The following is a 27,531-nucleotide window of genomic DNA, read 5'->3' as shown; positions in this document are numbered from 1 at the left end:
GGCGCTAGGCCGCCGGCCAGCGGCCAGCGACTAGCGGCCACATCTCCAAAACGAGCCCTTACTGCGCAGAGCCATCACTACGCCAACCGATATCAGCCGAGCCTTCACTCATCTATCTCATTCTCGCTACTATCAGACGCCGTTAACTGCCGCTACTCATGCAGAAATGCACCCCTCTCGTTCTTTCTTGTTCTCTGCCAACGCCCCCGTTCGTGTTCCTGTTCCTGTTCCTGTCGGTGGCTGTCTCGCATTGATTGCCTAATATCAACGGTCGTGCATAAGTCTGTTCACAACGAGTGACGCCGACATGGGCCTGAAACATGCATCCTGACGGTTCCTGACGCGTGACCCTCCCCCTCAACCTGAAACAGGAGAAGAACTTGACCTCCGAGCCAGCCGAGCCAGCCGAGTCCTATTTCTCCCGGGCTATTATTAGACGAGGATTCTGCACATATGGCATACTCAGGGCCAGGGTATATTAAGTACTCCGCACCCAGTCTCCAGCAGAGAACCGCTGCGGATGCTCGATGACAGCACAAAACGGGCAGCCTCTCTACCGATCAAGCTGCGGTATGTTTGCGTCATCCTGAAGAATCATAGCATGATCACGATCAAGTAAGTGCTAACCCTGTTTTTGGGCGATTCCTAGTCGACGATCCATGAGTCTGTAATCCACGAAATGCAACCTGGGACGGTGCAGCGATGATCTTCTCAGCGCCCGATATGAATTGTGGCTCTTTAGTGTGGAGAAACGCAGAAACGGGCTGCTGGCAATCAATCGTCATATGCAGAGTACCCGCTTAAGGAGTATTAATATGTATAGATGAGTTGTCCCTGAAAAGGATGCAGGTCGTGTCATACAAAATATCATATGGGATCATATCATATCAGACGGCCCGTCCAATATCATAGAATGGATCACCCGGCGAAGTATCCTACCTAGGTACGGAGACGGAACACGGAGTGGATGTTTACGGTGTACGCACCTACCGCATAATCTAAGTTACGTTATATCATGGCATGGCGTGGCATGGCGTGGCAGTTCAAGTCATATCGCTCTTCATCCCTAGGTGGATTGGGGGTCGAGGACCTTGAAGACTTTAGAAGCTTCTCCCTTTTTTCCATCTTTCTTCTGCCTCGCTGTATCTGACATGACTCCATCTACCTATCACGGCGTAATTGCACTTTGCCTCTGCCTCTACCAGCAATTGAGTCTACTGCGGCCTGCGTCTGAGCACCCGGGGGTCAGGAAGGTCTCAGTTGTACCAGTATGACCAGCTCAGCGTCCTTCTCGTCCCATTGTCCGCGCATCGGTTTCTTTCTGTGCCAGCCAGCAGCAGTACCGTTGTATTGTTGACCATCACAATCCCATGTGACGGACAGGCCCTGCTTGGGGTTGATGTGGGACTAGGTCGTGAAAGTCCTCGTTTACCATGCGATCAGATTCAGCTCCCAACTTTGCTAGGTCGTTCTCAAGTCGTGCTGGCGTTCTCAGTTCTTCCTATCAGCCCGTCTACTCTGTCGTGCCGTGGGGGTAGTAGTGCGCCTGGGCACCCCATCCCCATGCCCAGGGTAGGACCGCCACGTCACAGTCACACAGGCCTGGGGGAAGTATCACTCCCGTACGACCGAGTATTCGACTGCGTTGTAACGAAGTAGTCGAGTCACTTCCGGGTTCGTGATAACTGGACCGTGATTGCAGGTGGGGGGATCGACACAATAGCATACGGCCATGAGGTAAGTGTATATTGCGGAGCAGTCTAAGGACAATAAAGATGTTATTCACCCTAGCACAGTATATACAGTCAAAGCACATATTACATTTAGGTTGCCGTCATCTATAGATACTAAGAATGTCAAAAGAAAAATAATAATAAGAAAAAATCTGCAACCTGCAGGAAAGGAAAGCGAAGAGAAAGAATAAGAGGAAAGAGCAAGATGCAAGACCAACAAACCGTCTGTAGAATACACCGAGAAATGACACAACCATTTCACGAAATTATTTTAACCTTCATGCACAACATCCGCTAGCTTTGCAACCCACCAATGCCACAAAGCTCGCTGCGACATGCATCATCTGGCCAGGCAAAAGCGGCCAGTGTCATCAGGGTCATTCATTAAAAGCGATACTTCGGCACCATAATACAATCACAGAAGGAACCGTTCCGGCTTGGCTATGGGACGCCGGTCAAATGCAGGTCCAGGGACAACGCCTGGAAGGGAACCGAGCTCTCAGCACGTGGGTTAACTGGCTGAGGAGCTAGCTCACATGGTTCGAGTATCGTCGTACTCGTCCCTGAATTTACGCCTTGCGAGAGCGGGTAACGGGACCTTTGGAGCGGCCAGTGGTCACGGCCGATCCGTTCGACTTCTTCTCACCGGCAGGAGAGGGAGCCACTTCATATCTGGCCATGTCAATAACCGCCTGCTTCCCAGTGTTGCGACGCGGGCGACCAGTCTTAGCAGCCTTGTTGTAGGTGACGATGTAGAAGGAAATGAACAGAACGAGGTAGGAGGTGAGGATGCCCATTCCAGCGAAGGCAGCGAATTCCTCACCGGCGCAGTTGCCAGCGTTGGGAGCCCAGGGGAAGTAGGTGGATGCAAAGTAGGTGTACGACGCAAAGTAAACGAAGACTAATGTTGCGGTTAGCCACGGGTCCAGACGGGTACACGCAAGCGCAGCCGAGACTCACCGAGGTCAATAACAAATTGGATGATCTGAAGGCGAGTGATGTACTTCTTCCACCAGATACGGATACCGCGGGCGCTCTGGAAGTAGTACCAGTACATAACAACGTGCACCAAAAGGTTGATAGTGATCGGAACCCATTGGACGGCGGTCAGGCCGATCAACTGAGTGTAGCAAAGGAGAGCGGTGGCGCCGTGGTGGTAGGTGTGGAGGAAGGTCAGCGGCTTCTTTTTGAGGAATAGGAAAACGGTGTCGAGGAACTCTAGGTATTTGTTCAGGTAGTTGAGCTAGTCTTGTTAGCAGCGCTTCGATTCCCACGCAAACGACAGACTCACATAGTACAGGACAATCAGGGGCTGCGTCCATCCACCGCGGTGGTCGCAGATGGAGTAGAAAATGCCATGGTTCCAGATGGTAGGGACAAGCTGCTCAACAAAGAGGGCCAACAGAATTGCGCTGACGACGGTCAAAACGAAGTTGTGGATCATAAACAGGGTGTTGAGTTTGAAAGCCGGGCGGTTTCTCATCACCTCGCGACCACCGAAGATCGTCACGTAGTAAACAATGAGCATGATTGCCGTCTCCCTGAAGGTGGACATCGGCGTCTTGCCCTCAACGAACTGGAACTCGCTGGCAGGGTAGCCCATAACAGCCTCGAAGGCCTTGTCGAAGATCGGCCATAGATGGATGCCGAAGGGCCGCTCAATGGACGGCTTCTGGATGTCTTGCAAATACTCCATTGCTGACTATTTAGCACGATCGCGCTGAGACAGACTTGTGGCGGAGAGCTGGGCTGGTTAGGAAGGGAGGGAACGATTGAATGATTTTTTCCTCGTAGGGCGCTGACAGGGTCGAGGACCGCAATTAGGGAGAATTAAAAGCGACGCGAGGTAGAGGGGAAGAAAGAGAACGATGGAAGGAAAAAAAGAAAGAAAGGCCCCGAGCGACAGGGTCCGGGGGAAGAAGCAAAGCTGTTGAGGAAAGAGTTGAAAAGCGTGTCTTTTTGGCTGGTTCAAGGTCGAGGTTGCCTGGCTGCTGTCTCCGGCGTGTCCGTTGAGCGCCAAATCCGGTTAGCTCCTCAATAAAGGGGCGGATCACGTGAATTTGGGGTCTCTATGCCACGGCCTGGTCCATCGCTACGGAGTTTTAAGCCAACAGAACAGGATTTCGGAGACTAACTAGCGCCTGTGAATGGTGCCTTGCGGGCAAACTATCTAAGGCCTGCGTAAGAGGAGGACAATAACAAGTTCTGGTAAGAGGCCGAAGAGAGATAGCACTTTCACATGCGCGGCTGCTCAACGAGATAGAGCTCGGCATTAGTAGCGTTCGATAGATCGAGTGCGAATCATTAAGTATGGATCTTTAATAGCGTCTCGGGTCGGCAAATGTCCCGGTTATCAATTGGTTGCAACAAGGCAATACTCAGGCCTTCATGGCAGGCGTTCATTAGAGAAGTATATATCTTCCGTGCTATATCCCAGTGTTCGTGAGGCAGCTGGGGCAATTTCCGCCAACATTCAGAATGCAAGCGTTCCCTGACAGATGCAGACTGGTTTCCACCATCTGCAGAGGCCATCCATGTGTAGCATCCAGTAATTTCCTTGTTTTTATTCCCTGGCCCTGGCCCTGGGGAACATGAAGGCTGAGAACGATCCCTCGGGACAGAAGATGCCGTGCAATTCCCGACTGACCAATCAAAGTGATTAAAATCCTCAAGTATGGCCAGCCAACCAAAACAAAGCACGGCAGTTATGCTGCCTCAGGCCTCCATCGGGCTCAAGCGGAAGCATTCAGGCAAGGCCAGGCAGCAAGGCACCGATCTTTCGACCAACCTCAGCACGCTGAGCTGCGATTACACTCGAAATGTATGCCTTAAGGCAGCCAAACCTCACACCACCCATTCGGCGCCCGCAAAAAACCTAGCGTCTCCGGCTCAAACCTCCAACTTCAACATCTCGCCCGTCTTCCCCCCCAAGCGTCAATTCGTCACCTCCACCTCTCCATCCACCCCTCCTTCGCCATGCCTTCCATCTCCGTCTTCCGTCTCGCGACGCGCGCCGTCCGCCCTTCCGGCCTTTTCAGAGCTTCCCAATTGCCTCGGGCCCGCGTCCAGACTCCCGCTGCTCTCATCGGTCGTCCGGCTTTCAGCACCTCCATGAAGCTCCGCTCCGGCCAGCACGACGATGAGACATACGAGCAGTTCTCTGCCAGGTACGCTCATTCAATCCGATAGCCATTGGGCTTATTCTGGCGTAGCCAGAGGCTCGATTGGTGGTCACGGTCGTTTGCAGGGGATCAGCTCATCCGGGTGCGGTTCGAGCTGGCTTCTGACTACGGCTGGTTCAACGACGCAATAACAATTCCACTAACATATACTTTCCTAGATTCGAGAAGGAATTCGATGGTGTGCAGGATGTTTTCGAGCTCCAGGTATGTCAGTCGTCAAGCGAACCGCTTTCTCTTGTGTCGTCATCGCATGAATCCCTTGAGCACGGCTAATAGACGTCGGTTACCAGCGCAACCTGAACAACTGCTTCGCCTACGACCTTGTCCCCTCTGTTGAGGTTCTCTCGGCTGCCCTCCGGGCCGCCCGCCGTGTCAACGACTTCCCCACCGCTGTCCGGGTTTTCGAAGGTGCGCTTTAAACCATATCAACGAAACGGTATCATGATTAAATCCATACTTACCCCATAACAGGTATCAAGGCCAAGGTTGAGAACCAGGAACAGTACAAGCAGTACCTCGAGGCGCTTGAGGGTCTCCGCCAGGAGCTCGGCGTTCCTCTTCGGGAGGAACTCTACCCTGACGAGGAGTAAATGTGATGCCAGGCATACGCAGGATTTTCTCCAAAATCCATCACTGTGTTGTCCCCGTCTGATTGACGAGATAGCAAAGCTGTATACATACTCTAGAATGCAGTTGGAGAGTTGCTGAGTTGTGTTTCGGGTGTCGATGGAGGTGCATCATTGCTTTCTATACCAGTGCGACGACGAAGTTCTTGATCTTTCCTCCCTTTGAGCAGCTGTTGTACTCTACCGAAGACATCTATAAAGAAGACATTGTTCTATTTATGTTTTGGCCATTTGATCGACATCCATGGAGAGACAGACGAAGTTGGCAGGGTAGAAGGGAAGACAGTATACATACAGCGAAGGAAGCCCTCTTTTGCATAATCCAACAATTATTACAGAAGAAGGGAAAGGGACAATCAGAAGATGGCAAGATACAAGAAGCCGTAGAAAGGGCAAGCCAAATCACAAAACGCCGCCGAAAACAATTATGAACCCTATGGATGCAAATTTGAACGTAAATGCGACCGTGTCGCAGCGGACGCCTGGCAAGAAGTGGTATATGGTTATATGTATGGGTATTAAAGAAGTTGTTCAAGCGAATTAATGAGTCCCAACGTGCTTGAAGTAGCTGGGCCGGCAGTCTTCTTTGGCAAGGAAGGATGCGCCTTCGTAGAACTTGCCAGGGGTGCAAGCGGAACATTTGGGCGAGTTGGGGCAGTTGAAATAAGGAATATGGCGGTATCCGATGTCGCGGAACCTATATTACAACCAGGATTAGCAATATTAATGCTTGCTTCGTGGAGATAACGCACCAATGAACCTTGTTCTTATCCTCGAACAGTCCCAAACCGATCGAATGAACAGGAGCATCACCCCATCTCTCGTAGAAGAAACCACCGGCGTGATCAAGGAAATCAAAGTACGCAGAGTACTTGTCACCGCGGAAGAACTCCATATCACCAATCTCAAAATTGGACCAGAAATGGCAGGTCGAGTATCCATTCGCATCGCGGGTGTGGTCCGGTCGGAGCTGGTCGTCAGTCAACCAGTCCATCATATTGTTATCGGAGAGGTAAGAAGGATTCGCGGCGAGAAACTCCTGTGTCGTCGGCCACAGGGATGGGATACTCTCGGGAGCATCGAATAGATTAATCGTGAAACCGTAAGTCTTGTTGCGATCCTCCATGAAGCGGAAGACATCGTAATCGACATCACAAAAGAACTGGACTTTGGGCTCCACGCGCCAGTAGTAGCGATAATCTTTAAGCGCTGGGTGCTTGTAGAACATGCCACTGTTCCACCGGCACATCTGATGGTAGGATATCTTATCGGCGTACTGTAATCCCTTCTCTTTCAGGAGCGCCGCGGACTCTTTGAAAAGGTTCATGTCAATGAAGCTAGGGACTTCCCAGTGCTCTTTGGGAACCAACTCTGAGAACTGTCAACTCCCCGCCGCAAGCCAAAATATTCTGGGTGGATCAAGTTGCCATACCGTATTGACATTTGGCCTTAGTCTCCGCCTGTGTTCGTTTCTTAAACTCCTCGGTGAATGGCACGTCGTTGAAGAAGATCCACGGGTAGTTGAATTTGTGGTTCCATGTCCTTTCCAAGTCGCGCATGCTTGGAAGCAGCTCGTTCAGCTCTTCGTTCCGCACGAGGGAGATGATGGCTGCATTGGTTCGGGCGGAGTTGGTGCTGTCAGGAGCGTAGTCGTGTTCGTCGGCGCGCCACAGATAGCCATCAGGTTCACCGGTTGCTATATATCGAAGACAATGTCAGCACAGGCGAAGGACCGACAGCTAAACACGAGGAAATGGATAAGAGCGAGAGCGTACGATCATTCAGAGGGTCCGCGGTCATGCCGTTGTACTCGCCTGGCCCCATGCCGACATATGAAGGGCTCCTCTTCATCTGGAACACCAGAAAAATCACGATTACCACGCATGCCGCGGAGAGCATGCGAATAGGTCTAGCGACAGCCATGTTGACTGTCCTCAGAAGGTACGACGAATTGCTTGAAGATGAGACATGAGTGAACAGCAAGTTGCAGGGTCTCGAATTGTCCTTTTCGGCCTCGTTGCCGCCTTGGCCCGCTTGGGTTTAGCGTGGCAATACTCGACTAATCGGGCAAGACGTCAACTGCTTCGCTTGATCTTTATTCTTCCGCTTCTCCTCTATAACATCTAAAATAAATTATGGGACTTGGTTCTGGCATCGTACAGATGTAATTATGGCGGCTGCCGGTACCTCGACAAGCACAACGGAGCTGCTTATCTCTGCGGTCGCAAAAACGGGCAAGGTACGCGTCATCCATCGGGACTAAAACACCTCTAATAGATCTGTAGGACACTGCTCATTTCCGGGCCCTGAAGCGTCACGTTGATGAAGCTCTCAGGACGTCGTCGCATGGGCGGACCGATCAGTTCGCTGTAGCAAAGCAACTCGAAGGGCTACTTGAGAAGTTCCGGGTTCTTAACAGAGACGACTTGGCCGATGCGCTTCAGCCAAGACTCGCTGAATTGGACCAGCACCGCGGGGCCGTGTTTCCAGAGATCCTCTCTTTTCTACTACAGCTTGCCGATAGACCGGCCCAGCTTGCGAAGGTTGATCGGCTAGTAAAACTCCAACCCGAGAAAGAAGAAAAGCAGCTCTCGTGGACCGATCTGGATGCCTCCGGGACCGCATACTGCGACGAGGATATTTGGGAAAGCGTAGACTATGGTGCTAGTTCATCTGACGACGACGACATTTCTTCAGTATCCAGCGGTATCCAGGCTGCTAGGAACTTTACTCAGATCACTTCGGAAGATGACTATGTGATTCCCGACGATATCTTCTGTGCAGGCCACGATGAAGACCTTGTAATATCGATCAAGAGCGTACAATTTTGGAGAGAAGAAACTGAGCGAGACCATGCAGAGTGCGCAAAGGTAATCTCCTGTGAGGTAACTGAACTCCAGATTGTGAGAGAGGCGATTTTCATGCTTCAGGGTTTACCCACGTCTCTATTATGGCGTCTTGACGGAAACGTCGAAATAGACCGGAGATACACTCTTCCGCATTTGTCACGCGAAGCTCTTTCGTCTGTCCTGAACTCAATATGCGCTTGTGGAGCGAAAATTGACATCCTAAGACGATTTACCAAAACGCCACAATCCGCTGCTTACATGCAAACGTTCCATCGCAGCACCGAGGATTGCTTACACGAGTTTGACAAATTTCTCTCGGACGTGCAGACCCAATTTCTTTCACGAAACTCGTCTGTGGCTGTCAGTCTCCTGCAGCTGTTGGACGATGTTCAACGCGAATCAAAACTGCTCACTCTTCTGGCCGACCTCGTTTCCAAGCTTGACCAAACTGCGGTAGATGGCGTTCAGTGCTTGGACCTGTTATTTGACTTGGTGTGCATCACCCAAGCTGCCGGCGATGACGAGAATTTTGCTCGCTTAGCTGAAATTTTCTTTGCCTCGTTTGAGACCTACGCTCGTCCTCTTTACCGTTGGATGGAAACCGGTCAGCTCGAAGATTCATCGCTGTTCTTCGTCTCAGCGAATCGTAAGAAAAATGACTTGCGGACATTATGGCATGACTGGTACTTGCTGGAGACAAAACCAGAGCTGGCGAAGATACCCAAATTCATTCGCCCCTTTGCCCACAAGATATTTATAACTGGTAAAAGTAGGGTCTTTTTGAACCGGTTGAATCTGGCAGACAATTTAGAAGCACCAAGGAAAACTGCCCTCAGTTTTGAGGATATTTGCCCTTCCAACTTGTCTTCTACCTGTCTGCCTTTTTATGCACTGCTAGAGTCCGCTCTCAACAACGTCATTAACGAAAATCACGCATTCACATCATCTCTTTTGCGAAAGGAGTTGGACGAGCGATGCGGGTTGTGGATATCTCTCCATGCACTCGAGCATATCCACCTCTGCAAAGATATAAGTCTGATCGGGCCCATCGACACCAAAATCTTTGAACTAATCGACCGAAGAAAGGGCGGCTGGAGTGATCGGTTTCTGCTCACAGAACTCGCCCAGACTACATTCGGTTCGCTGCCCATCATTGATTCAACTCGCCTCATCGTTCGTTCTGTGAAAGACCATGACACTCGCAGCCGATCAGTAAAGATACTTTCAAGCCTATCTTTCGATTACATCCTTCCCTGGCCTGTTGCGAACATCATCACAAAAGACGGTATTGCCGCCTACCAGCGCGTCTCAAACTTCCTGATGCAAATCCGCAGGGCAAAGTATAGCATCGTAAAACAGCGCCTGCATAATCTCAGTCATGGCACAAATCAGGCGGGGGATTCTAAAGGGCAGACACTCAGCTACGCAATTCGGCACAACCTACTCTTCTTTCTTAACGTGCTTTATAGCCATCTCACAGGCTTCGTGATATCATCTACCACCCAATCTCTACGGAAATCTCTCTCCACTGCTCACGACGTCGATGCAATGATAGCCGCGCATCGTTCATTTACGGCAACTCTGGAAGAGCAATGTCTGCTCTCCAAAAATCTCCTACCGCTCCACCAAGCAACACTCAGTATCCTCGATCTCTGCATATCCTTTGCCGACCTGCACGCCACCCGCTTCCAGCACCAACCCCTACACTCCGATCCAACAAGAACACCTCGGAGGCAGGCCCCTGGGAAGCCCTTTAAAACTGGCCTATTGCCCACACCCCGCAAAATCCGCTATGAGTATTCTTACGGCGATGAAGAAGACACAGACGAGGAGTTTGAGGAAGTCAACTCCGAGTCTGATGAGTCTGACGAAGCCAAAGATTACATCTCACCACATCGTCGCGCTTCACTTCATGAATCTCAGTACCTTCAGCGCCTGAGAGATACTCAGGAACAATTCAATCGTCTCGTTGCGTTTATTGCCGCAGGGCTAAAGGGCGTTGGGCGCGTTGATGGGCAGATTAGCTGGGAGATGTTGGCTGAGAAGCTGGAATGGAGGAAGGAAAGGGTGGCTGGGTGGTCTTAATTTCCACCGCTGCAGTGGTTCCAAGAGATGTGGGTCTCTATTTTTCATTTCTTTACGTGCATTAGTCTGGGATTGGCGTTCATTAAGACTGGATGGAATGGGATGGGATAAGCTGGCGTTCACAAAGGGTGTAAATGGGGTAAGTTTGCAGTGATATTTCCCCAGGGGCCGATTGCAGAATGAATGGAGCATGAGCAATTTGAAATAATGATTTCCATTGATTCTAACGGTATCTGATATTTAATAAGTCTTTTTGGGATACATATCTTCGTAGCAAAGTAGCAGAGTTTTCTCAGCTCCCATATGTACGCATGCGCATAATTACCATAACAACATGACAAGAAGCAAGGCAGCAAGAAACGAATAGAGAAGTCAGGTCGCGTAAAAAAATGGTTTTTTTTGAGAGAATTAATGCAGTGCCTAACCAACCCACCGTCTCGCGCTGAAGAAGATCCGTCCCCAAGGCCCAATATCACCCCATTCCTCTGCCTTGGCCGGCAACCAGCTCGCAATGCCGTTCATAACGGTCCTTTCAGGATGTGGCATAATGGCCATGACACGACCATCTGCGCTGCGAATACCAGCAATACCCTCGGGACTACCGTTGGGGTTGAAAGGGTACTTCATGGTGGGCTTGAGTGTAGCGTTGTCGACCCACTGCACCGGCGCCAGGCCCTGAGCGACGAATGAAGCTGGGTCTGTAGAGGAGGCCGTAAAGGAGGCGCGACCTTCGCCGTGTGCAACGGCAATGGGGAAGGAAGAGCCGTGCATGCCGTGGAGGAAGACAGAAGGGTTCGAGGGGTCGGGATCGGAGATGCGGACCATAGCAACGCGGCCTTCGTACTGCTCGGAGGCGTTGCGCTCGAAGGTAGGCCAGTTTGAGGCGCCAGGGATGAGCGAGGACAGGCGGGAGAGGAACTGGCAGCCGTTGCAGACGCCCAGGGCGAAGGTGTCGGGGCGGTTGAAGAAGGACTGGAACTCGGCGCGGGTGTTATCGTGAAGGAGCACGGATTTGGCCCAACCTTGGCCGGCACCGAGGACGTCTCCGTAGGAGAAGCCGCCGCAGGCGGCGAGACCAACGAAGCTGGAGAGGGAGACGCGACCGGAGATGATGTCTGTCATGTGGACATCAATGGCGGCGAAGCCGGCGGTGTTAAAGGCGAAGGCCATCTCGGCTTGGCTGTTAACGCCTTGTTCGCGGAGGATCGCGACGCGCGGCTTGTTGGCGAACGGGGACATGGAGGTGAGGCTGGTGAGGAAGGGGAGAGCGCGGTCCTTGGGGTCGAAGGTTGGGTTCCAAGAGAGACCAGGGTCGGTGTCGTCGAGGATATTGGCGTATTCTTGATCGGCGCAGGCGGCGTTATCGCGGATCCTCTGCATATGATAAGAAGTGGAGGCCCAGGTTTGCTGGAGGTTGGCGCGGGTGTTGCGGTAGACCTGGCTGGCCTTGTAGTAGATTGCGAGGTTCTGCTTGGGTCTCTCAGAAACGCGACCGATCTTGTGGATGAGACCAGCGGGAGGACCGCAGGTAGCGAAGCAGGATCGGAATTGCATCTCGTGCTCCTTGCGGACCTGGAAGACTGCTCCGAGTTCTTCGTTGAAGAGGGTCTCGATAAAGCTGCTGGTATCGAGGTTGGGGCAGATGTTGTCAAGCAGGATCTCAACACCGCAACGGCCAGCGAACATCATCTCAGCGAGGGTCGTGAAGAGACCACCGTCCGATCGGTCGTGGTAAGCCAGAACAATGCCGGCTTCCTGCAGCTGCTGCGTGGCATCGAAGAAGTCCTTGAACAGCTCAACATTGCGAATGTCAGGGCACTCGGAACCAACCTGGTTGAAGACCTGTGCAAGAGCAGAACCACCCATGGCCTTGCGTCCGAGCGAAAGGTCGACAAACATGAGCACAGTATCTCCAACGTCTTCGGGATGGCGGAGAGCAGGTGTCCAGGTCTTGCGGAAGTTCTCTACAGGCGCGAACGCGGAAATAACAAGAGACATGGGTGCGGTGACTTCCTTCGCGCCGGATTCGTCCTTCCACTTCATCTTCATGGACATAGAGTCCTTCCCAACGGGAATGCTGATACCAAGTTCGGGGCACAGGTGCATACCAATAGCCTCTACTGCCTCGTAGATAGCAGCACCCTCTCCAGGGTGGCTGCTGGCGGACATCCAGTTTGCAGACAGCTTGACGCGGCTTAGCCGATCGACAAGGTCGGCAGCGGCAATGTTCATAAGCGACTCAGCAACGGCCATGCGAGCAGATGCGCCAGGAGAAATGAGGGCAAGCGTGGGCTTCTCACCCATGGCCATAGCCTCACCAGTCTTCGCACCCTGAACAAGAGCTGTCGCGGTGACGGCAACGTCAGATACAGGAGTTTGCCATCGCCCGACCATCTGGTCACGAGCAGTGAGACCACCGACTGTCCGGTCACCGATGGTGATGAGGAAGGATTTGGAGCCAACGGCAGGAAGCGACAGGACCCTGTTGGCAGCCTCGCCGATAAGCTCCGCGCGGTTAGGCGCCAGCGAGGGGAGGTATGTGGTAAGACTCGTGTCTACGGCAGGCAGCTTCAACTTCCGAGAGTCCACCGTGCGGGTCATTCTTGGGGGCTTTCCGAAAAGCACTGACAGGGGCAGGTCGATGACAGTCTGGTGCTCCTTCGACTCTCGGTCGAGAAGGATCAATCTCTTCTCCTCCTCTGAACCACCCTCTCCGCGACCGACGACAGAGAAACCGCAACGCTCACGATGGCAAATAGCTGTGAACTTGTTCATACTCTCCTCGCCGACAGCCATGACATATCGTTCCTGTGCCTCACAGCACCAGATCTGCATGGGGCTCATGCTTCGGTCGGCGCTGTCGATTTCACGGAGCTCGAACTTAGCGCCCAATCCGGAGTCGTGGATCAATTCGGGCAGGGCGTTGGAGAGACCACCGGCACCGACGTCGTGAATGAACTTGATGGGGTTGTTGTCGCCCATAGCTGTGCATGCGTTGATTACTTCCTGTGCTCTGCGTTGCACTTCGGCGTTGCCTCTTTGGACACTGGCAAAGTCGAGGTCGACAGAGCCTTCACCAGAGGTGATACTAGAAGCCGCACCACCACCGAGACCAATGAGCATAGCAGGGCCACCAAGAACAACAAGATACGAGCCTGGTTTGACGGCATCTGGCTTCTTGATGGCATGCTGAGGCCGGACTGTGCCAACACCACCGGCAATCATGATAGGCTTGTGGTATCCACGGACCTCCTTCTCTCCGTTCCCAATGTCGATCTCCGTCAGCAGAGTACGGAAGTAACCCGTAATACAGGGCCGACCAAACTCGTTGTTGAAGGCCGCACTTCCAATCGGCGCCTCCAGCATAATGTCCAACGCGCTGGCGATGTGGTTGGGCTTGCCGGTATCCAATTCCCAAGGCTGTTTCAAGCCCGGGATGAGGAGATCAGACACACAGTAGCCAGCAAGACCGGCCTTGGGCTTGGAACCGCGTCCGACAGCGCCTTCGTCACGGATCTCACCTCCAGAGCCAGTGGCCGCGCCAGGGTAGGGCGAGACCGCGGTGGGGTGGTTGTGAGTCTCCACCTTGGCGAGGAAGTGGACAATCTCCTTGGTGTGGTTCCACTCACCGGTAACAGGATCGGGGGCCCAAAAGGAGGAGTCGAACCCTTGCAGGACGGCGGCGTTGTCGCTGTATGCGCTCACGGTGTGTTCGGGGTTCTTCCTGTGAGTGTTTCGGATCATGGAGAAGAGACTGTTTGGCATCTCCATCCCGTCAATCGTCCAGGAGGCGTTGAACTGTTTGTGACGGCAATGTTCCGAGTTAACCTGGGCAAACATGAATAGCTCAACGTCGGTCGGGTCACGAGCCAGCGGGCCGTCGGGCCCGTAGGCCGCGGCAAGGTATTCGATCTCGGATTCCTCCAACGCCAGTCCCATCCGCTTGTTCGCCTCCTGCAAGACCTCCTTAGGCGACTTGTCACTACCGCTAAGCGGGATAGTCTCGAGAGGCAAGGGACTGTGCTCGGAGAACATCAGGTGCAGGTCGGGCTCAGCCTCACTGATCAACTGCGTCATACGGTCGTGAAGGACGTCCTTGAAACCAGGTTTGTATTCTCCAGACGCAGGCCGCAGGCAAGAGATCTTGATACCGCGTTCAATGCGTTTCACGTATTTCCTCAAGCCGCAGACATGAGCGATACCGGTGGCTTGCGAGCTCCACGGGGAGATAGTCCCGGTTCGAGGGAAGACATAGAAGACATCGAACTCGCCATCTTCCGCGGTAAACGAGGGTGGTATATCGGTGATATCGCCGTAGCTGAGAAGCTGTTGGAGGACGTCTTGCTGGAATTCGGGTAGACGTTCAGCAGTGTGGACATAATGAACCCACTGGCCACGGACATCCTGTGCCCCAATAGAGGCAGCGATAGCCCGGCCACGAGAACGAGAGTATGCAACCGAGCCCGGGAGGGCGAAGTCTGCCGAGTCGAAGGGAGAAGCCATCGTGAGACCGGTCGTGCGTGACTCAACAGAGGCGAACGAAGGGCGACTCGGTCTGAAATGAGTCGTCAGGATTATCGAGAGGAATCAATACGAGGACCAATTAAGACCTCTAGTAGAACCGATGGATGAGACTCCTCGAGGAGCGAGCTCCGACTGAGGATTCAGCAAAGGAGAATGAGCTGAGCTGCTCGTCGTCTGCTGCTGCAAAATTCACACCATTTCTTCTGAAGATCGTCGATCTGCCCCGCGCTAGTCCGCTTGCGGCTTATCTTATCGTCACGTGATAAACACTAGAAGGCCTGGCTCCGACACCGGCCTGCATCAGGCATCTATTATGGCACTCTGTAGGGCGAGTTTTAACCTCAACTGAGACTCCAGCCGTCTGTGGATGGGTCATGAGTGGGAGGGGCATATTCAATCGTACCACATAGAGCCAAGCTACTATTGGTGCTTATATATATTATAGGGGAATATTCGCGTCAAATCGGTATTATTCCGTCAGCGCCCGGACCGTCATGCAACGAGCAAGCGAGATATATATTTCTGCAGTAGACCCATGGACAGTCCCAGGTGTCCGGCAGCATTTTCCTACGACAGTGGCCAGAAACATTTCAGAATTCACTGTTTCAATTGATAAGAACCACGGAAGGACTTTGCACACTCAAACCTCATGGAGAGCTCGTGACCTCACACCTTCATTTATTTCCAGTTCGGGGTTGTCCATTGAGGAGCATATTACCTTCCTGGGCGAGATATTCCGAGTAGGGACGAGTCTTGGCAGCGGAAAGCTCGGGCGGTCCACCTGCAAAATTGACCTGACAAGAAATCCTTCTACCTCTTTTGGCGTTCACCTTTTCCAATTTGGGCTGCTGTTCAGAATGATAGAGTCCACCCGGGTGATGCGGACAAGGCTGACTTGACTGGATCAGAGCGGGAAGCTGTGATACGTGACACGACTACACCTCCCACAAATCCGAGCTCTTGCCATGGTCGTGCGCACCGTGATACGTGTCAGATGCATGATATACCCCCAATTAGCATGGAGAAGCCGTATCAAGGTGAATTGCATTCGTGAAGCTGAAAACAGCCTAAGGGCAAAAGAGATCCGCTAATTAGTCCAGTTCCCATGGGCCACACGGCGCATGACTCGGTGGCCCGTGAACAATTTTGACAGCGGCGCCGTGACATATTACCCGATACGGCTAGCGTAATATCCCGATGCGGAAATTAATAAGGGTTCTATGGCGGATGCCGAAGGGAAATCGGACCGCAAGGAATTAACGTCAACATTTGGTTAATAGACCAGCTCATTCTAATACCGTCTGGATTGCGGCCATGGAAAGTTATAAAAGACCCTCCCGACCCCGCCCCAGCCGAGTCAATCTCCAGTCGAATCACTACTCGTGTCTATACGGTTTAGGAATCCTGGATTGTCTAACGTCCATATGACAGACAACACACTCGCACCAACCTTCACCATGGGTTCCAATCGGGGCGAAATTGACCCCACAGATCTGCCCTACCGTACACTGACGGCAGATGCCAACATCGAAGAGTATGTCCAGGAGACGCAGAACGGTGAGATCGCCAAACCTGTTCGGACGGCCGATGGCAGGACAGAAGACTACAAGCTGGTTACATTCAGAGTCGACGACCCTGAAAATCCCAAGAACTGGCCGAAATGGAAGAAGTGGTACGTGACTATGGTCGTGGCATTTACCTGCTTCGTCGTCGCCTTCGCCAGTAGTGTTATCACTGCCGACATCGAAGGCCCCGCCGAGGAGTTTGGTGTCTCTCGCGAAGTCAGTCTCGTTGTTGTGACAGTGTTTGTTGTTGGATTTGGTGTTGGTATGTCTAAGATTCCTCATTGATGTAGGGTGTGTAGCTAACTTTGCCAGGCCCCATGGCGTTTGCTCCTTTGTCTGAGATGTATGGACGGCGGCCCGTTTATGCTCTCACTCTCCTGCTAGCCGTCGTCTTCGTCATCCCATGCGCTGTTGCTGAGAACATTGGAACCCTCATCGTCTGTCGAACTATCGACGGTATTGCATTCAGTGCCCCCATGACCCTGGTCGGCGGTACTCTTGCCGATATGTGGAGGAACGAGGAGCGCGGCGTCCCCATGGCCGCGTTCTCGGCGAGTCCATTCATCGGCCCAGCTATCGGCCCTCTAGCAGGCGGGTTCCTCGCCGACGCCTCGGGCTGGCGGTGGCTATACTGGTTAACCCTGATTCTCTCCTTCGTCGCCTGGGTCCTTATCACCTTTACTGTCCCTGAGACCTCAGCGCCAGCCATCCTGGCGAGACGCGCAAAGAAGCTCCGCAAATCAGAGAACGATCCCAAGTATGTTACTGAGACCGAGCTGGACGCGCGGCCGATTGGCGAGAGACTTCGTGTCTTCCTCTTCCGCCCTTTCCAGCTGCTCTTTCTCGAGCCTATCGTCCTCTTCATCTCCCTCTACATGTCCGTCCTCTACGGTCTGCTGTACATGTTCTTCGTCGCCTATCCTATCGTCTACCAAGGTGGCAAGGGCTGGAGCGCCGGGTCAACGGGTCTCATGTTCATCCCACTTGCTATCGGCGTCCTGCTTAGCGCCGCCTGTGCTCCCTTTGTGAACAACCACTACCTCTCTCTTTACTCGAAGTACGGCGGCAAGCCACCCGCGGAATCTCGTCTCATCCCAATGATGGTCTCCTGTTGGTTCATCCCCATCGGCCTGTTCATCTTCGCTTGGACCTCATATCCCCATATTCACTGGTTCGGTCCAATGATTGGCGGCTTCCCTGTTGGATTCGGGTTTATTTTCTTGTATAACTCAGCTAACAACTACCTTGGTATGTAACAACCGCATCACAACCATCTGCCGTCGCATCTACTAATGTTCATTCCTGCAGTGGATACATACCAGCACCAAGCCGCCTCAGCCCTGGCAGCCAAGACCTTTATCCGTTCGCTCTGGGGTGCCTCGACTGTTCTTTTCACGGAGCAGATGTACGAGCGGTTGGGCGACCAATGGGCCAGCTCTTTGCTTGCCTTCCTGGCCCTGGCCTGCTGTGCGATTCCGTACGTATTCTATTTCAAGGGCGCTGCCATCCGGCGGTACTCGAGATATGCCTTTGCGGACGATGAGGAGGCGGTTGCTACTAAGGCTTGAAAGTTTCACTTTTGCATACTGGGTTACCACGGCTGTTAGTTTGTGGTCTCGGGGGGTGTTTTTGGTAAAAATTGGCGATTTTGGTTGCACGCTTTTTTACTCCGATAGATGTCTAGACGCTATATATCATGTCGCTTTAATGTTTTAGTTAAGATTATTATACATGAATAATGGGATTCCTTGAATATACATCTACATCTTTGCCTCATTCCTCCACCCCGGCATATCCGCCAGGTCTTTCGCAGGCGCAGCCCGTCTACTCTTTAATGCATCCCCACTGCCAGGCCTCCACCTCCAAGCATCCTTAAACACACTTTCCAGCCTCCCCTCCAATAACTCGACAACATGCTTTCCGATATTCGGCAGCAACTTAAACGAATGCCCGCTGTCCCCTGTCGCAAGATAAAACCCCTTCCAGCGTGGATGCTCACAAACAAGCAGATTTGCGTCGGCGGTATCAGTGCACCAGCACATGGCCCTGTTAAATAGTTCCTTGTCATTGAACCTCGGCAGGAACCGGTTAATAGCCTTTTTGATCGTGACCTCCGACGCACGCGGGTATGTATCTGTGGGGTGCTTCGCATGGGAACGAGGCACGGAGATGGGTTTGGGCACCGGCGAGCCGTACGGCTGGTGCATTTTGAAATGCGTGAAGCCAGGGAATTCGTCGCAGACTTTTATGATGCCGTTTCTGTCATAGTTAGTAGGTTGTTCTCTGGAAGGATGAGAAGAGGGGAGGTGCGTACTCATTCGGCTCAAAGAAGAAACCATAGTCACCGTCGTATATAACAGGGGTGTTCTTATACGCGGCTGCTTCAGCGGGCGTCAGTTGGATGTGGGCTAAGACCCAGGCCTTTCATGATCACAGTTAGAGACAGCATTACTTAAACTTGGACCGAGCTTGGGAGGCGCAGGCATGCATACCTTTGAAACGCACTGCTCCTCGAGATCGACCAACGTCGAACTCCAGGCACCAGCTGCCAGAACGACCTTGTCGGCGTAGTACTTTGTGCCGTCTACAGTCTCGACGCCGATGCACGTCTTCTCGTCGGCATCGGCGAAGAGTGGCTTTTTGAACGTGCCGGCGCTGTACACTATTGTTAATATCGAGAGCAGAGTCTAAAATAAAAAGCTTACCCGCCGAATCCAAACTTGACGCCCTGTTCCTTGAGGAACTGCCCGATGGCATTGATGGCTTTGGCTGCAGCGAGCCAGCCGCCGTCGCCACAGAACAGGCCTTTCCAGCCCTATACGATAATTAGCATATCTCGAGGACATGAGCAGCGCATAGTGAATGGCGCAAAGTACTTTAATCTGCTCCCGCGTGAAATGCGGCGCTTTTGCCAGGATCTCGTCTTCGCTTTCCAGCAGGAAATTCGTCTTCTCGAGCCCAATGCCCGCGTCAAGAAGAGACTGGTATTTCTTGCGAAGACCATCAATGCCTTCTTCTGTTGAAGAGACGTCGATCTGTACCTCTACGTATCAGTATTGTTTTTCGTCTCTCTATGATGTCAGTGATTGGCGACGCACCATTCCGACATTGTGGAAAAAAGGCTTGAATAAAGGGTCATTCTTCCACATGTCCAGCGCCTCAAGAGAGAGTCGTAAATCAGGCTTGTTGCGCAGCCGGATGCTCATGATTTTGTTCAGGTCGTAGCCTGCAGACTGTGCGGAGGGGATAGGGTATGTGTCGAGCACTATGATGTTTGACGGCGTGTAGCCGGCGCGCAGGAGGTGCAGGGCTGTCGACGAGCCCATTGTGCCGCCGCCACCGACGACGATGATCTTGGTGTTGACTCGGGGCGTCATGGTTGCAATGCAGTTGTCGGCTTGAGTATGGGATAAAGATGGAAGAATTGACAGGAAAAGGGGTTGCGAGAGGGACTGGAGGGAGTCAACCTTGATCGTAGAATACTGTCAAGTAATGCTCCACTGATAAGTTGATAAGTCTATATTCACGACAGATAGCTATACTGTAGAGCGATGAATATTTATAAGACAGCCTGATCATGCCAGATAGAAAGCCGATAAAATGGATCAATCCGATTGGCTCTCGATGAACGGCGTCGCGCCGATTTTGTGGAGCGATGGCGTCTAATACGAGACTACTAGGGACCAACATTCGCGTGGACCTTCCCACCGCTTGGCCAGGCATCAGCTCGGTGGGAAGCTTGGCTCGCAGCCCAGATCTCCGGCTAAAACGTAGGCGGCTTGGACCGTTTCGCCTGGACCTTCCACCGGGATCGGAGGCGAACCCCATGGCACGGTTGGAGACGTTGGAGACACGATGGAACGTGGGGAGACCCACCCAGATACCGGAGGGATCGTGGCAGAGATACAGAGATAACCCGAGGGTAAGGGTGTATAACAGCTGCCATCGCGGGTATATAACCAGCGCCTTCCCCGGCTTTGATCGTCGAGGTCCTGGATATCCAACATACGATCCACCATGACCGACTCCAAAACTGCTGCTCCCAAGGGCCCCAACCAGGATGACCGTCCTGCTTCCCCGGCTGCGGGCGAACTCGTCCCCGGGATCGACATGGAGCACTATAGAAACACGGTCCCGTTGTGGAAGCGGGTATGGCAGCACAGTCTGACGCAGATGATGCTTCTAAGTATCCAGGCCTTCTGCGGTCCCGCCATGTCCGATGCAATTGCTGGTAAGTCCACTACCAAGGACAAGACTCGATTGACGACTGATAGAGTGATTCTTCAACAGGCCTTGGCGGCGGTGGTCTTGCAACGCCCAAAGTTTCCAACATCTCAAATGCCATCAACTACGCCATGCTTGCAGTCGTTTGCTTCCTAGGCGGGCCACTCGTGAACAAGATCGGAGTCAAGTGGGCGCTGGTTCTGGGTTCCATGTCGTTTCCTATCCAGGGGTCCGCGTACTACTGCAACAGCAAGTTCGGCAATCAATGGGTGAGTCACGGTTTACCCCGTTTCTGGGATCCTATCTGACGAATGCAAGTACCTTATTTTCAGCGGTGCCATCAGCGGCGCCGGGACGGCGTGCTGGTACGTCGCCGAGGCTGGTTGCATTATGACCCTCGCGCCGTCAGGTGCTCGTGGAAAGTATCTGGCGCTGTGGATTGTGTCGAGAAACCTCGGACAGCTTGTTGGAGGAGCCATCAAGTGAGCACCGCATGAATTGTTTTATATCTCAGCTGACATTCCCAGTCTGTCAAAGAACCACGTCGAAGGAGCCGATGGTGGTATCACCCCAGACACCTACATCGCCTTTGTGATTATTGAATGTCTTGCGTGAGTGCATCATGTGCAGACCAGTCCGAGAGAGTGAAACTAATAGCTCAGCCTTCCATTCGCTCTATTAATCGCTCCATTTGAACGCGTTGTTCGTTCTGATGGAACCAAGATTGTCATGGCCGAAACCCTCTCCACCAAACGAGAATTCAAGCAGATCCTCAAGACCGTGACTTCAAGGCTTATCCTACTATCTGGATTCTGGGCACTGTGGTCATTCTTCTACTCGTGCGTACCCATCAGCCCGTCAAAAATACGAGCTGACCGAAACAGCGGCTCCTGGTCCACATACCTAGGAACCTACTTCTCCGTCCGCGCCCGAGCCCTCTCGTCTCTAATCTCACCTTTCTTCTGCATGTAAGTTCCACCGTCAGCATTGACTTGCTTTAGCTGACCCCTCAGCGTCGGATGCTTCGGCCTCGGTTTCATCCTCGACATGAAGGGCTTCAGCCAGCGCCGCCGCGCCCAGATGGGTCTCTACACTGTTGTCATCCTTAATGTCGGCGTCTACATCTGGTCCATTATCATGCAGAACAAGTTCAACCACCATAACCCGGGCCACATTGACTGGAATGACGGACTGTATCCATCGTCCTTCCTGCCGTACTTCTTCGTGCAGACAACCGGCCCGCTCTCGCAGTCGTACATGTACTGGCTGCTGTCGTCATTTGCGACAGATGCGCAGGGTAAGTCAACAATATAGCACTTGCAGAGGGGCACAGCTGACGAGATGTCTAGCGAATGTCCGTAATGGCGCTATGTTTAGGTGCATTGAAGCAATTGGACAGGCCATTGCCTATGGTATGAACACTCAGACGGACAGTAATCCTTTGATCGGATTGTATGTTTCCCACCATTCGTTCCTCGGGAGGCATCACTGACGGCTTCCAGCATCGTTACATTCGTTCTGCTTGCGGTCTCGTTATTACCGATGATCTTGCTTGTGAACAGCACGCCGGACCAGATTCCTGCAGATGTAGTTGCCCAGGAGCAAAATGCCGCGCTTGCAAAGGCCGAGGCTGTCTAAACGAGACCTGATTGGCTGGGGTTAAACCGGTAGCAGGTCGTGCATCAGAGTTATGGGATCGGCTTCATTATATGTGTTAGCGACGCGCTTCGAGCCACGGCGTAGGTGTAATAATATACCTTTCACATAGACCAGTTCCCTGAGCTCAGCGTAGGATTAGCTCCAAAAAACAGTAAACAGTAGACATTGTTCGTAATCCAGACGCTGATTCTACCCGAGGCCATTGGCTGTGAGAAAGGGAATCTGGGGTCGAGCCGGGGAAAATACGCTTGGCTTCCCAATTAGGCAGGACTCGCTAGTTATCGACGTCATCAAAAGAGAATCACGTGCTATTGATGAGTAATGGCTCGATCCGCCGGGTTCGCTCGCTTTTGGCGTCAAGAGTCCAGGGTCCTGTTACCGAGAAACGACCATCGATTTAGGAGCATCCAGTGCGCCCTTTCTGCCGTTTAAAATACACAATTGCGAGTGGATGGATTACACCCAATAGGCCGTCAAATTGACTACTCGACTTGATCACTGGTCGACGATATGTCCGTCTGAAATGAGGGGTTAAAAGTGAGAAACCAGTTCGTGCGACAGCTACCAGATGGACAGCAACACCTCCCCCTCCTACAACCACCCGTCCATGTCATTTTCCCCCGCAGGCGCCGAGATAGGCAGTGCTGGCCCTGGCTCTTCCCGGTCCGGCACAGTCACCGACCTCCCCCAAGCGCAAGTCGATGCGATTATCCGTGCGAAACGCAAGGCGCGCGAACCGAAAGCCTGCTATCCCTGCCATGCGCGGAAGGTGAAATGCGACCGGAACTTGCCTTGCGATGGATGTGTTAAGCGCGACCATGCGGAGCTTTGCTCGTACGAGCGGCCGTCGAAGAGACGTGTTGGGACAGGCCCGGACACTGGTTACTTGGATGGTGGTGCCGGCCATCCTGCTGCGAGTGCTGGCCCTGCCGGTGGTGGTACGAGGATGTCGGCTGGCGGGGAAGCTGGGCAAGATGGTTCAGTCAGACTGAAGCAGGAGCCTGGGTTAAGTAGCCAGACGAGCCCGGCGGGTGGCGGACGGGTCTCGATTGCCCGCGAGGACTGGGATAATGTTCGCAACAAGTTAAGAGAGATGGAGCAGACACTAGCGATTATGCGGGCAGGATTAGATAAGGCGAATGAGGAGGGTGCGGGGGTGCATTCGACATTGGAGACGGGAAGCGTGCAGAGCGCTGATGCAAGCAGCCGGTCGAAAGGCGGCTCGCCGGAGCGAGAGGGGATTCTTGCGCCGAATACCCTGGGCGAGGGTACAGTGCACCTCGGGTCGAGATCGGTCCTAGCTTATATTTTAAATAACAAGTCTGGGTCCGATCAATTGCAGGCTTTGCTCGAGGGAGGGATTTTGCCGAAGCTTGGTCTTGACAATGAGTCTGCGACATATCCGTTTGTTGATTTGTGGTCGTCTGAGATGTCGACTTTTGACATCAGTGCGGTCTGCTGTGCGCTTCCGACAGACCAGCAGTGCAAGGAGTAAGTGTCGCTGCTTGCGTTTTATCGCCTGGCTAATGGTGTAGGTTTTTCTGCTACTACCGAGATATTGCCGGCGCTATCTATCCTGTTATCGAGGATGTGGCTTTGTTTGAGCGGAATCTCGACCTTCTCCTGCACAATAGAAACGCTGCTGGCGGGGTGTACAAAGCAGATGATGACCATGCGCAGAGACCGTTTGGTATGTCCATTGCATTCCTCGGCTTATTGTTCGCGGTCCTGGCCTCCGGCTGCCAGTCCTCTGACTTGCCTGGTAAAGAACGGGAGCTCAGTTCGCAGGTCTACGGTAAGCTGTTCAGTGTATAGTCCCATAGCCTATGCTGACGGTGTAGTGTGCTGCTCGTATCAATGTCTCCGCATGACAAACTTTCTGTCTCAGCCGACGATAGAAGCCATTCAGACTTTGCTGGTTATTGGCAATGTCTTATCGTACAACATGAACCCTGGGATCTCTTACGTTTTACTCGGTATGTGAACCGCACTAGCCCATATTCAACTTACTTACTTGTTAGGCATGACACTTCGAATGGGCCTGGCGCTCGGCTTACACGTCGAATCGAGCCATTTCTCCACAGCCGAACGTTATCGACGGCGGCATGTGTGGTGGTCCATGGCATGGCAGGACAGCCATTTCTCGCTATCCTATGACCGGCCGTCGACCACCGCTGTTAGCCAACCGGAGATTGCGAAAAGGGAGGGCTCCAAGCCCGGCGATTACACCTACTTCGAGTCTCTTTGCGGGGTGATCTCGTTAGCTCTCAAAGTCGTCCGCAGCCGGATGCTCAGTCCACACTCCCAACTGAGCTGGGAGAATATCCAAAACTACAAAGACCAGATTCAAAAGATCCTCATCGAAGCGCGCCCCTATCTCCGCGATCCCAAATACTGCATTACTCCCACCGAACACCTCGAGCGCACAGTCCTAAAACTCCACTCCTCATATTTCTCTTCTGAGCTCTGCCGGCCAGCGCTCAAGTCCGCCAACGCGCGCGACCCGCAAACCGCTCGCATGCGCGCCGAGTGTCTGGACCATCTTATGACGACAGTGGACGCGTACGTGGAGATGCACACTGTCAGTCCACACGCCGCCCGATCATGGATCACGCTACAGCGTGCAATCAGCTCAATATTTCTTCTTGCCGTCACCGATGAAACCAAGTCGAACCCGCAGTTCTGGACCCTCCTTCGCAGACTCAAGGCCATCATTAGCGAACGTGCAGAAGCAGAGTTCGACTATGGTGCAGACGCCGCTGCCGCCGCCGCCGCCGCCGCCGCGGCACCAGACCGCAGCCCTATGATCAACAGCCTCGGCCAGCCTATTCCAAACCCGGCGGGCGCTTCACCAGCGGCACTGAGCTCGCCAGCCGCAGCGGTAGCCGTAAACCCGCAAACACAGTGGGCGAAGCCGTTGACGAAGACCCTCCGCGCGCTCGAAAAACTCGAAGCCGCCTTCCATACCCATCCATCCCCTCTTATGACCACCGGAGCATCACCGACATATCTCAGCCCCGTCACGGCAATGCACGGCACCACCAATAACATTGTTCCTGTATCGACGTCAGCGTCGGCCTCTGGGATGACGCCAAACCTGGGCTCGTTGCCGCCTCATACGCCCGAGAGTTCGACGAGTGGGGAGTGGACGATGCCGAACATTCTCGACCGGGCGCAGGAGTATATACATCCGCCTTTGTGGAGTTAGATTACATGAAAATTTCGATTCCTTGAGCATCACTCGGCGTTTGTTGACTTGCATGTAGGTATGGATGGTCGGTTGGTTAGGCTGGCTGTTAGTCTAGGTTCATGGGTGGATGGTCTTCGTGCTTGTTTGAGTGCATGGTGCATGCCTATCCGGAAGACGATTATCACTCCCAAGTTAAATTGCCCGTAACTGCTTTTCTTTTACTGTAGTATGCCCAGCGGGCACGCCCAGGTGCGCGTGGTCGATCTGTCACCTAGTAGGCGTCAGTCATCCTCGCCTTGTTCCTCCGCAAGCCTTGCTTTGTCGAGGATCTTCTCTCCGCGTTCTCCGTTTCTCCTATGACTATTCTTTCCTAGTCAACGCAGCGCCCCAGGTCCAGACCAAAACTGTCAGTTGCATCGAGACATGGGAACGGACCTTGCTGCCTTCGCCTCCAATTAGCGATCGCGACACTTGACCTGGTGTAATCAGTACCGTCGCAATTTATCGCCAGCAACTTGCGCGCGACAGCGCTCCCATACCCTGGCGATGCAGGCACTGACACATATAAGCCGACGAAGGCTTGTCTGCCGCTACGCGCTCAGCCTCTGTCATCGCTCGTCAAGCACATACTCATCGTCGACGAAGACGAAGCATGACTACCGCGTCGCGCAGGAACTTCTGATCCTCGAATAACACACTTCACCAGCCAAGGATGGACCCAATCTCAGTACTCGGCGCGGTAGTATCAATCCTAGGAATCATGGACGCCGTGATCAGGAGCACGAAGATAGTGAACGAGTTTCAGCCGGCATGCAACTGTCAGCCTCAAAAAGCTTTGTTCGGGCAGTAAGCGCCAATGCTGCGCTTGGCCAGATCAGCCAGTTACTCCTCGATGCAGATCCCTTGACGACTCGCGATTTCAGACGATACCGTTCAATCGGCCGCTGTAATGAGATCATGCTATTCCTAGACCAGCGGTTGCAGGTGCGAATACGGATGGCTGCTCGACAAGAGGGATCTTGTGGCACGAGAGCGAGACGACTGATTTTCGGACCCTTCTGAGCCAGGTCAATGCCATGAATTTTCGTCTCTCAGCTATTCAGTGGTAAGTCTAGTGGAACTGCACAGAGCCAGCATTAATTGCCAATTGCCAATCGCTCTGTAAAGCCCACGGGTGGCAGTATAGCGCGCTATTTCAGTAGACGCCGCAAGCGCTTTTCTGTGATGTTGAGGTTCTCACTGGTCTCGCTCAGCTATATAAAAAAGAGAAGAAACCCTACTTTGCCAGAGGAGCACCCAACCTATTCCACTGTCAACACCGGCTCATACAGCCAGCAGCTAAAGAACGTGACCAATATTTGGGAGGAGAACGGCTCTATTTACTATAGTTTGTTTCAGTGAGCATTTCGTCAGTGAGACTGTCTGGTTCTTCAAAAGTAAGTTAGACAAACTTGACCGCAAATTGGACGCGTACTTTCCAATTTCTGGGTTACTGGAGATTTACGTTCCAGCTACGATATTGTATGCTTTAATATGTTTACCTTAACTACCTTGACTGCAGAGAGGACTGGCCTGAAGACTTTGCAAGAACAGTTCTGTCTTGCGCACTGCAGGGGTGACTTTTGGACGTACTTGCAAAATCTGTCTAATCAGTCCCAGTTGTTGCCTGCCACTTAGTTGTTGATATATTGGTCTATCCCACCGCCCAATGGGTGTCATTGTGCACCGTACAGATATAAGATATTCTTGTCTCTGTTGCGGGCATGGATATAATGCGGATCTCAGTCGAACCGCGCCTGACTTGGACGCCTCCCGGCTTACAGAATCTATTGATATTCCTGCGGCTGCAATATACAAGGTACAGTCAAGCAGATCGGTATAGGGTCGGCTATCA

At 52.8% G+C, this 27,531-nt stretch overlaps 9 protein-coding genes across 9 annotated transcripts; 5 read left to right on the top strand and 4 right to left on the bottom strand.

Annotated features, from left to right (window-relative positions):
- Window positions 1-1,761: 1,761 nt before the first annotated feature.
- Window positions 1,762-3,678, bottom strand: BDW70DRAFT_137801 (elongation of very long chain fatty acids protein). Its single transcript, XM_073737107.1, has 3 exons — window positions 3,025-3,678; window positions 2,694-2,976; window positions 1,762-2,634 (listed from the first exon to the last, which is right to left on the bottom strand). Exons 1-3 carry the CDS (start codon window positions 3,427-3,429, stop codon window positions 2,303-2,305), a joined length of 1,020 nt encoding a protein of 339 aa, XP_073595161.1. The 5' UTR covers window positions 3,430-3,678; the 3' UTR covers window positions 1,762-2,302.
- Window positions 3,679-4,590: 912 nt separating this feature from the next.
- On the top strand, window positions 4,591-5,620 carry BDW70DRAFT_67383 (cytochrome c oxidase subunit VI). The gene is made up of 4 exons (XM_073744547.1): window positions 4,591-4,900; window positions 5,074-5,119; window positions 5,206-5,323; window positions 5,387-5,620. Exons 1-4 carry the CDS (start codon window positions 4,710-4,712, stop codon window positions 5,503-5,505), a joined length of 474 nt encoding a protein of 157 aa, XP_073595160.1. The 5' UTR covers window positions 4,591-4,709; the 3' UTR covers window positions 5,506-5,620.
- Window positions 5,621-6,026: 406 nt separating this feature from the next.
- BDW70DRAFT_67392 (glycosyltransferase family 15 protein) lies at window positions 6,027-7,502 on the bottom strand. The gene is made up of 4 exons (XM_073744548.1): window positions 7,317-7,502; window positions 6,974-7,237; window positions 6,294-6,912; window positions 6,027-6,238 (listed from the first exon to the last, which is right to left on the bottom strand). The coding sequence occupies exons 1-4, from the start codon at window positions 7,462-7,464 to the stop codon at window positions 6,082-6,084; spliced, it is 1,188 nt and encodes a 395-aa protein (XP_073595159.1). The 5' UTR covers window positions 7,465-7,502; the 3' UTR covers window positions 6,027-6,081.
- Window positions 7,503-7,662: 160 nt separating this feature from the next.
- BDW70DRAFT_137798 (putative gamma-tubulin complex component GCP5) lies at window positions 7,663-10,648 on the top strand. The gene is made up of 2 exons (XM_073737106.1): window positions 7,663-7,780; window positions 7,827-10,648. The coding sequence occupies exons 1-2, from the start codon at window positions 7,712-7,714 to the stop codon at window positions 10,473-10,475; spliced, it is 2,718 nt and encodes a 905-aa protein (XP_073595158.1). The 5' UTR covers window positions 7,663-7,711; the 3' UTR covers window positions 10,476-10,648.
- Window positions 10,649-10,671: 23 nt separating this feature from the next.
- On the bottom strand, window positions 10,672-15,438 carry BDW70DRAFT_137797 (phosphoribosylformylglycinamidine synthase). The gene has a single exon (XM_073737105.1). The coding sequence runs from the start codon at window positions 14,976-14,978 to the stop codon at window positions 10,896-10,898; it is 4,083 nt and encodes a 1,360-aa protein (XP_073595157.1). The 5' UTR covers window positions 14,979-15,438; the 3' UTR covers window positions 10,672-10,895.
- A 754-nt stretch (window positions 15,439-16,192) lies between these two features.
- On the top strand, window positions 16,193-18,228 carry BDW70DRAFT_67349 (MFS transporter). Its single transcript, XM_073744545.1, has 3 exons — window positions 16,193-16,826; window positions 16,877-17,812; window positions 17,873-18,228. The coding sequence occupies exons 1-3, from the start codon at window positions 16,424-16,426 to the stop codon at window positions 18,130-18,132; spliced, it is 1,599 nt and encodes a 532-aa protein (XP_073595156.1). The 5' UTR covers window positions 16,193-16,423; the 3' UTR covers window positions 18,133-18,228.
- A 74-nt stretch (window positions 18,229-18,302) lies between these two features.
- BDW70DRAFT_67353 (NAD(P)/FAD-dependent oxidoreductase) lies at window positions 18,303-20,077 on the bottom strand. The gene is made up of 6 exons (XM_073744546.1): window positions 19,663-20,077; window positions 19,441-19,599; window positions 19,270-19,379; window positions 19,057-19,219; window positions 18,879-18,985; window positions 18,303-18,823 (listed from the first exon to the last, which is right to left on the bottom strand). Exons 1-6 carry the CDS (start codon window positions 19,939-19,941, stop codon window positions 18,325-18,327), a joined length of 1,317 nt encoding a protein of 438 aa, XP_073595155.1. The 5' UTR covers window positions 19,942-20,077; the 3' UTR covers window positions 18,303-18,324.
- A 220-nt stretch (window positions 20,078-20,297) lies between these two features.
- BDW70DRAFT_137787 (major facilitator superfamily domain-containing protein) lies at window positions 20,298-22,642 on the top strand. The gene is made up of 9 exons (XM_073737104.1): window positions 20,298-20,795; window positions 20,855-21,057; window positions 21,107-21,270; window positions 21,316-21,399; window positions 21,451-21,627; window positions 21,673-21,756; window positions 21,802-22,085; window positions 22,138-22,240; window positions 22,291-22,642. The coding sequence occupies exons 1-9, from the start codon at window positions 20,582-20,584 to the stop codon at window positions 22,424-22,426; spliced, it is 1,449 nt and encodes a 482-aa protein (XP_073595154.1). The 5' UTR covers window positions 20,298-20,581; the 3' UTR covers window positions 22,427-22,642.
- Window positions 22,643-22,847: 205 nt separating this feature from the next.
- BDW70DRAFT_137785 (putative C6 transcription factor) lies at window positions 22,848-25,859 on the top strand. Its single transcript, XM_073737103.1, has 4 exons — window positions 22,848-23,938; window positions 23,983-24,242; window positions 24,289-24,423; window positions 24,469-25,859. The coding sequence occupies exons 1-4, from the start codon at window positions 23,016-23,018 to the stop codon at window positions 25,653-25,655; spliced, it is 2,505 nt and encodes an 834-aa protein (XP_073595153.1). The 5' UTR covers window positions 22,848-23,015; the 3' UTR covers window positions 25,656-25,859.
- The last annotated feature ends 1,672 nt before the right edge of the window (window positions 25,860-27,531 follow it).

Source organism: Aspergillus foveolatus (assembly GCF_047715535.1).
Source record: "Aspergillus foveolatus strain CBS 279.81 unplaced genomic scaffold BDW70scaffold_30, whole genome shotgun sequence".
Classification (NCBI taxonomy): domain Eukaryota; kingdom Fungi; phylum Ascomycota; class Eurotiomycetes; order Eurotiales; family Aspergillaceae; genus Aspergillus; species Aspergillus foveolatus.
The sequence above is the reverse complement of the archived record's forward strand: the minus strand, read 5'-3'. Positions and strand labels throughout refer to the sequence as shown.

What these genes read in the sequence shown, in the direction of transcription:
- BDW70DRAFT_137787 (XM_073737104.1), top strand. Translation starts at nt 20,582, where the DNA reads ATGACCGACTCCAAAACTGCTGCTCCCAAGGGCCCCAACCAGGATGAC. An exon ending in ATCTCACCTTTCTTCTGCAT is followed by an intron (nt 21,757 to 21,801) that starts GTAAGTTCCACC and finishes CTGACCCCTCAG; the next exon opens with CGTCGGATGCTTCGGCCTCG. An exon ending in AGTAATCCTTTGATCGGATT is followed by an intron (nt 22,241 to 22,290) that starts GTATGTTTCCCA and finishes GACGGCTTCCAG; the next exon opens with CATCGTTACATTCGTTCTGC.
- BDW70DRAFT_67383 (XM_073744547.1), top strand. Translation starts at nt 4,710, where the DNA reads ATGCCTTCCATCTCCGTCTTCCGTCTCGCGACGCGCGCCGTCCGCCCT. An exon ending in AGGATGTTTTCGAGCTCCAG is followed by an intron (nt 5,120 to 5,205) that starts GTATGTCAGTCG and finishes GTCGGTTACCAG; the next exon opens with CGCAACCTGAACAACTGCTT. An exon ending in CGCTGTCCGGGTTTTCGAAG is followed by an intron (nt 5,324 to 5,386) that starts GTGCGCTTTAAA and finishes ACCCCATAACAG; the next exon opens with GTATCAAGGCCAAGGTTGAG.
- BDW70DRAFT_137798 (XM_073737106.1), top strand. Translation starts at nt 7,712, where the DNA reads ATGGCGGCTGCCGGTACCTCGACAAGCACAACGGAGCTGCTTATCTCT. An exon ending in CGGTCGCAAAAACGGGCAAG is followed by an intron (nt 7,781 to 7,826) that starts GTACGCGTCATC and finishes ATAGATCTGTAG; the next exon opens with GACACTGCTCATTTCCGGGC.
- BDW70DRAFT_67353 (XM_073744546.1), bottom strand. Translation starts at nt 19,941, where the DNA reads ATGACGCCCCGAGTCAACACCAAGATCATCGTCGTCGGTGGCGGCGGC. An exon ending in AGGAGCAGTGCGTTTCAAAG is followed by an intron (nt 18,986 to 19,056) that starts GTATGCATGCCT and finishes TGATCATGAAAG; the next exon opens with GCCTGGGTCTTAGCCCACAT. An exon ending in TTCTTCTTTGAGCCGAATGA is followed by an intron (nt 18,824 to 18,878) that starts GTACGCACCTCC and finishes TAACTATGACAG; the next exon opens with AAACGGCATCATAAAAGTCT.
- BDW70DRAFT_67349 (XM_073744545.1), top strand. Translation starts at nt 16,424, where the DNA reads ATGACAGACAACACACTCGCACCAACCTTCACCATGGGTTCCAATCGG. An exon ending in TGTTGTTGGATTTGGTGTTG is followed by an intron (nt 16,827 to 16,876) that starts GTATGTCTAAGA and finishes TAACTTTGCCAG; the next exon opens with GCCCCATGGCGTTTGCTCCT. An exon ending in CTCAGCTAACAACTACCTTG is followed by an intron (nt 17,813 to 17,872) that starts GTATGTAACAAC and finishes TCATTCCTGCAG; the next exon opens with TGGATACATACCAGCACCAA.
- BDW70DRAFT_137801 (XM_073737107.1), bottom strand. Translation starts at nt 3,429, where the DNA reads ATGGAGTATTTGCAAGACATCCAGAAGCCGTCCATTGAGCGGCCCTTC. An exon ending in CCCTGATTGTCCTGTACTAT is followed by an intron (nt 2,977 to 3,024) that starts GTGAGTCTGTCG and finishes TAACAAGACTAG; the next exon opens with CTCAACTACCTGAACAAATA. An exon ending in CCAATTTGTTATTGACCTCG is followed by an intron (nt 2,635 to 2,693) that starts GTGAGTCTCGGC and finishes CCGCAACATTAG; the next exon opens with TCTTCGTTTACTTTGCGTCG.
- BDW70DRAFT_137797 (XM_073737105.1), bottom strand. Translation starts at nt 14,978, where the DNA reads ATGGCTTCTCCCTTCGACTCGGCAGACTTCGCCCTCCCGGGCTCGGTT.
- BDW70DRAFT_137785 (XM_073737103.1), top strand. Translation starts at nt 23,016, where the DNA reads ATGGACAGCAACACCTCCCCCTCCTACAACCACCCGTCCATGTCATTT. An exon ending in GCTCAGTTCGCAGGTCTACG is followed by an intron (nt 24,243 to 24,288) that starts GTAAGCTGTTCA and finishes CTGACGGTGTAG; the next exon opens with TGTGCTGCTCGTATCAATGT. An exon ending in GATCTCTTACGTTTTACTCG is followed by an intron (nt 24,424 to 24,468) that starts GTATGTGAACCG and finishes CTTACTTGTTAG; the next exon opens with GCATGACACTTCGAATGGGC.
- BDW70DRAFT_67392 (XM_073744548.1), bottom strand. Translation starts at nt 7,464, where the DNA reads ATGGCTGTCGCTAGACCTATTCGCATGCTCTCCGCGGCATGCGTGGTA. An exon ending in TAAGGCCAAATGTCAATACG is followed by an intron (nt 6,913 to 6,973) that starts GTATGGCAACTT and finishes GACAGTTCTCAG; the next exon opens with AGTTGGTTCCCAAAGAGCAC. An exon ending in GATAAGAACAAGGTTCATTG is followed by an intron (nt 6,239 to 6,293) that starts GTGCGTTATCTC and finishes GTTGTAATATAG; the next exon opens with GTTCCGCGACATCGGATACC.